The sequence below is a fragment of the Arachis hypogaea genome, chromosome 13 (genome assembly GCF_003086295.3).
Source record: "Arachis hypogaea cultivar Tifrunner chromosome 13, arahy.Tifrunner.gnm2.J5K5, whole genome shotgun sequence".
In the NCBI taxonomy this organism is placed as follows: domain Eukaryota; kingdom Viridiplantae; phylum Streptophyta; class Magnoliopsida; order Fabales; family Fabaceae; genus Arachis; species Arachis hypogaea.
The window spans coordinates 141,672,456-141,678,288 of NC_092048.1; the positions used below are offsets into that span (position 1 = coordinate 141,672,456).

The 5,833-nt window shown below is 24.9% G+C and overlaps 1 protein-coding gene across 1 annotated transcript; it reads right to left on the reverse strand.

Annotated features, from left to right (window-relative positions):
* Window positions 1-771: 771 nt before the first annotated feature.
* LOC112771674 (uncharacterized) lies at window positions 772-5,573 on the reverse strand. The gene is made up of 5 exons (XM_025816479.3): window positions 4,802-5,573; window positions 3,396-3,518; window positions 3,089-3,154; window positions 1,811-1,894; window positions 772-1,068 (listed from the first exon to the last, which is right to left on the reverse strand). Exons 1-5 carry the CDS (start codon window positions 5,336-5,338, stop codon window positions 967-969), a joined length of 912 nt encoding a protein of 303 aa, XP_025672264.1. The 5' UTR covers window positions 5,339-5,573; the 3' UTR covers window positions 772-966.
* Window positions 5,574-5,833: the final 260 nt, after the last annotated feature.

Sequence of the window (5,833 nt, forward strand, 5' to 3'; positions counted from 1 at the left end):
TTTTAATAAAAATACAATTTAATCAATAAAAAATAATTTATTAAAGGGTATTTTGGTAAGTAAAATTTAATGATAAAAAATAAAAATTTTTGTTAATGGACATTTTTTCAAGAAATAATTTATTTTTTTTAAAAAATAGATAAAGTTAACACAAAAAGTTTAAAATGGATTAAAGAGGAGGTTTTTTAAAAGTTAGAAGGGAGGGGAATGTACATTTATAAAATAGAGGGGAGGGGAGTGTTATTTTAACATTTCACAGGGGAGGGGAGTGGAATTTTCCCTTTAAAAAAAATAACTCAAAAAAAGATATTTTTTTAGAAGTTCACCCAAACAAGCCCAAAAATAAGTACATTTAGATCGTTTATTTGTTACAGTTAATTTTAATCCTGATATTTGAGTTCGCGTTGATTTAAGGTCTTTTTATATGGCGTTAAATATTTACTCATAAAATTTAAAAATAAAAAGATAAGTTCTATTTTACTCTATTTTTACTTTTACTTAAATTAAGTAAAAAAATTGTAAACACCAAAAAATTTACCAAAAATTAATTAGATTGAAAATTTTTTATTTATTTAATGTGAAAAATTTTCATAAAAGAATTTGCCATATTTTTATTATTTAACTAGATACTTACTTATACTCTACCAAACATAAAATACGAAGTGCGTTCAGCGTTTAAAAATTAAAGGTAAACTACTAGAAATTAGAGAATTTACGTAAACGATTCTCATCATTAATTATATAATTGGTAGGTACTTATTAAACGTTATGTCTAGAAATGTAATAATTCCCTCCTTATATAGATCTAATTTAATGATAATATAATTGTTATTAAAGTATAACCATTAAACCCCCAAAGAGAATAGAATCATACAAATTTTTAAATGGAAGTTTGAAGACAAAATACGAGTGACACAACAGTACAACTTTTCCAGAATATACAATACTGTTAGAATTTATTTAAAGTTAAAAGTTAAAACTCATCATGTCTAGTGATAGTATGTCTCCAAAATCTTTCCACCATTTCGCTGCTTCTTCATTTTGATTCAGCATGGTTAGTACGATGGCCTGCAGATGAAGATGGAATAATAAAGATTAACATTAAATTTTCTTTAAATTGAATAAAATTAATAAATTCCTTTTCATACAAATATCTATATAAGCTTTCATAATTTGAATAAACTACTTTTTTTTATAACACTAATCTTATTTTACAGTTTTAGTTTATGTTGTAATATAATAAAAGATTTAGTTAATAAAAACATATTTTAAGAGAATAGTAAAAAAAATTTAAGTTTTTTATACATTTAATACTTTGAAAAATGTAAAAAAAAAAATTTCAATAAATTCAATAATTTTTTTAATATTTTTAAAATATGCTTTTACAACATATGTTAACAAGTTCCTATAATAATAAAAAAAATAAAAGTTTTTCAACTTTTTTTAGAGATATTTTAAAAATAAAAAATACTAAAAAATTATTAAAATTTATTATTTTTAGTTATTAATTAATTATCAATATTTAAAGTGTGCGATAAAAATATATTATCGAATTATTAATCTAAAAAAATTGAATAACTAAATAAATAAATAAAATAATAAATTCTGATGATACTTAACCTTCTCTTTTTAAGAATATCAAAATCCAAATAGTTGAATGAGTGTGGTAATAGCAATAGAGATCAAAATGTGTTGGGTGTCATCAACACTAATAATATTATTATATTATTATCCATAAAATTTCATGCCAGAAGAGATGGATCACTCAGCAAGAGGAAAATAAATAGAAAGATGAATCGCTATAGCTAACCTTGTACAATATCAATTGAGCTGCATGAGTTTTGTTAATTAATGGTCCCTCGTTGTTGAGCTTCTCAATAATCCCCTTCCCATCCTTCAATTACAACATTATAATTTATGTCATACTTAAGAGTTTTGTTCTTTTAATTTGTAACACTAAACATTGGCCACTATTTGTTACTCTGAGGAAATAATCCAGAAACAAAATATTCGAGGAAATTTATAAAGAACTTGTAATCGCATGATATTTTAATAGAAAAAAAAGTTATTAAATTAGTCTCTAGTTTTTTTTCTTCATTTTTTTAGATAAATCAATTTTTATATCAAAAATTTTCTATTAGAAGCTAACTGTTCACCTATGTGGAAGAACTAATTTGAGGTTATTTCTTTTAAAATAATAATGAGACTAATTAAATTGTTTTTCTATAATTGACACGGTGGTTAATTTATTTAACTAATTTAAATTGTTTTTCTATTAAATTCTAAACACTAAATTATAAATTCTAAATTTTAAACTCTAAATCCTAAATTATGAATTATAAACTGTAAATTCTAAACTCTAAATTCAAGCTATATATTGATATAAACTACAATAAATAGAAAGTTAAAATATGTTTAATTAATAAAAATTGCATCCTTTTTATTAAATAAAGAGCGTTTAAAGATGAGTTAAAAGATCAAATTAAACTATCAATCTAAAAGTTTATTAAGAATTAATTTAAAAAAGTATTTAGAGAAAATGCGACACTAATAAATGACAAATATATTGAACCAATTTTTTTCTTCCAAAGTTATAACTTTTTATGGCTATATTAAAATTGCCATATATTTTGAAATAAACAATATATAAGATTCACTTTATCAATGTTTAATAATGTAAAAGATAATTACAGTAGTTATAATTGTATCATACATACATATATCTCATATAAAATCATCTGCGCTATAATAAAACCAACTGGTTAAAATTTTTAAGAATAAATTTCACCACTTTCGAATGGCCATGAAATGAAAAGGAGGGAGTATAATATACTTTAATGGCAAATTTATTTCCGCACAAAATTTGATAAGGAACACCTCATATCATCAGTTCATTAAATTTTTTTAATGATGAAATACTTTTCCAACAAATTTTAAAGGCTAAATCAATCTCTATTTATCTTTAAAAAAAATTAATTACTGAACCAATCTCTATTTTTTTACTTTTTAGATAAATAATTTTAAAAAATTAATATATTGTTATTCAATAAAAACATGAAATTTTAAAAAAACAAACTATTTGACTAACCTGATTGCTTCCAAATTCTTCTATAATGACTGTTTCGAGAATACATTTTGCTGTTGCAAACTTCTCCTGCAAAATGAAGTAGGTTGAACACAAAAATTAATTATAATTATCACGTTACGTCGTGCACATACAAAAATTAATCATCAAATTAATTGTTGATATAAAATATATTTTAAAAATTCTCCTACTAATTAGAGTTGTCGCTAGATAACGAGTCATCTTAACAATTCTCCATGATGAGTAAAAGAATAGGACAATTTTTTTAAAAAATAATAGTGTTTTTTATACTAACTTTTAATGGATGTACCTGTAATATGAGAAGTTCAACCTTTGCCATTTTCACATCAAATTCTTGATCATCACCTTTAATATTTTCTAGTATTTTCTCTGCATTTTTATTCCCATCTATGCTTTGACTAACAGCATACCACTGCAAAATATCGCAGAACCAATCAATTGCAATGAAAATAAATAAAAATTAATATATACCATACAATTATGCAAGAATGTTTTTTAATGGGAATGACAATATGTCAATATCTATTAAAAACTATTAAAAAAAAAAGAAAAGAGAAAAAATGAAAGAGATGAATTAATTTAATGTATTTAGAGATTGACATTTTGTAACTACTACTTTTTGATATCTTCTCATTCAATTTGGATTGAATAAAGCTAATGAACTTTCATATTTCACCTCACTCCTTATCATGCTGAATATATGAAGCACGGTGGCTAAGAGGAACACCGAATATGATACGACGATATAGGCATATGCACACACACTACTTTTAATTTTTTTTAAGACAGAAAAATACATCATAATATAAAATATAAATTGTAACAATCTTTTGATATTTTTTTATATTAAAATACAAACTAGTATCATTAGATATTTTATTTTTTAATTGTATAAAGTATTTAAAATAATTATTTATTTTAATAAATAACAATATATACTATTTCAAAATTTAATTTAAAAATATATGTTAAGAATAAGGTTAGACGATGACACATAATGATATTTAAGTGTGTTTAAACGTGTTCAAAAAAGTAATTTTTATTTTTTATAAAAATACAGTAAAACACAAAAGCTATGATGACAGACACTGATACGGATACGGATATGGATATGAACACGATACAATACGGAACACGCTAATACACAAATTTTAAAATCTTATTAGATACGGGGACATGTATATATAAAATATGATGTATTTTTTAGAAAAATTAATAATAATATTTTGATATTTTATTGATATTAAAACATAAATTAATTTTTTAATTATTTTTAATATCTTATTTTAATTATACAAAGTATTTAAAATATTTTTTATTTTAATAAATAATAATATATATCATTTCTAAATTTATTTCAAAAATACATATTAAGAATAAGGTTGGATACGTTGACACGTGATAATATTTAAATGTATCTAAATTGTCCAAAAAAAAAATGTGTCTGACACATAGACACAACAACTAAGCAAAGTGTCCATATTTTAGCACAAAAAATGACTATATTTAAAATGTGTCTGACACTTCATCCACGTGTCATCTAAAACGTATCCGACATACTAACATCGGAACACTGTAACTTAGCAATGTTTCATAGTGATGAATTCATACTGCTATTTAACTGGGATACGAGATTAGTTCATGTTGATAAATGTATGTAAAGTAAAAAAAAAAAAGGATGGAATTGTTATTAACCTTGTGCTGTTTAACATCAACTAGTCCAGGAGACAGTGCTGGTTTTTTGGTTGTTCTTTTTGCATTGATGGTAGTTTCAAACAATGCCGCAACTGCCATCTTTCCTGCTCCCGCTGGAACTCCGCCAAAAGGGTTATTTGCAGCATAAGCTTCTTTGAACATCGGATTCATATTGCTCTTCAAATTCAACAATCCAAGAACACAAGCCAGAACAACACATACCCCACTCATTCCTCTCGTTACCACTCTTCCCTTGTTGCCGCTGTTACTCCGAGGCTCCGGCGAGCCGCTCGATGATCTTTCCGGCACGCAATTCGGATGGCAAAACGATGATGATCTTGTTGTAAAAACAGGGTGGAGGAGTCTTGCAAATTCAGAGGCACAAACAGAGGTTTGGTTATGGTTATTGAGTATGTTATTATTATTATTATGGAAAAATAATATGCTTGATCTTGCATATGTAGAACCTTTGGCACCATTATTGGACAGGCGCAATAATAATGGAGAACTATGAATTCTTATCATAGCAGATTCCATTGTACAAATGAGACTACTGATGAAGAATTTGTGAGGTCATTGTTAATCTATATTTATATTGTAATAATAAAAATCTATAGAATGAAGCTAGGTATATCTTTTTCTTTTTTTTTTTTCCCTATGCTTTGAAAAGAAGACGAAATTATTCTTTATAGACTAAGATTATTACATAGTTTTTTCTTATATATATAAAGCTATGCTTGTTTAACATGTTAGAGTGATTCCCATATGTTACACATTTACCATGAAGGATATGGTTAATAAGGTTTAAGTGGCTGGTCGTCCATGAGGGTAAATCCTTGCTTATTAATTGAAATGAATGTAGATATATTCCTGACAAATAAAAAGAAGAAAAGAAGATTTGAATATTTTCTTTACCTATCTGCCAAGACTAGAATAAGAATGCTTCATGATTTTACTCATAACTTTAATCGTGTGTTGTATTTCTTGTACACCATTTTTTGTTTTTGGAATGAGTTGGTAGGAATACCCTTC

What these genes read in the sequence shown, in the direction of transcription:
- LOC112771674 (XM_025816479.3), bottom strand. Translation starts at nt 5,338, where the DNA reads ATGGAATCTGCTATGATAAGAATTCATAGTTCTCCATTATTATTGCGC. An exon ending in AAGAATTTGGAAGCAATCAG is followed by an intron (nt 1,895 to 3,088) that starts GTTAGTCAAATA and finishes TTGTAATTGAAG; the next exon opens with GATGGGAAGGGGATTATTGA. An exon ending in CTCAATTGATATTGTACAAG is followed by an intron (nt 1,069 to 1,810) that starts GTTAGCTATAGC and finishes CTTCATCTGCAG; the next exon opens with GCCATCGTACTAACCATGCT.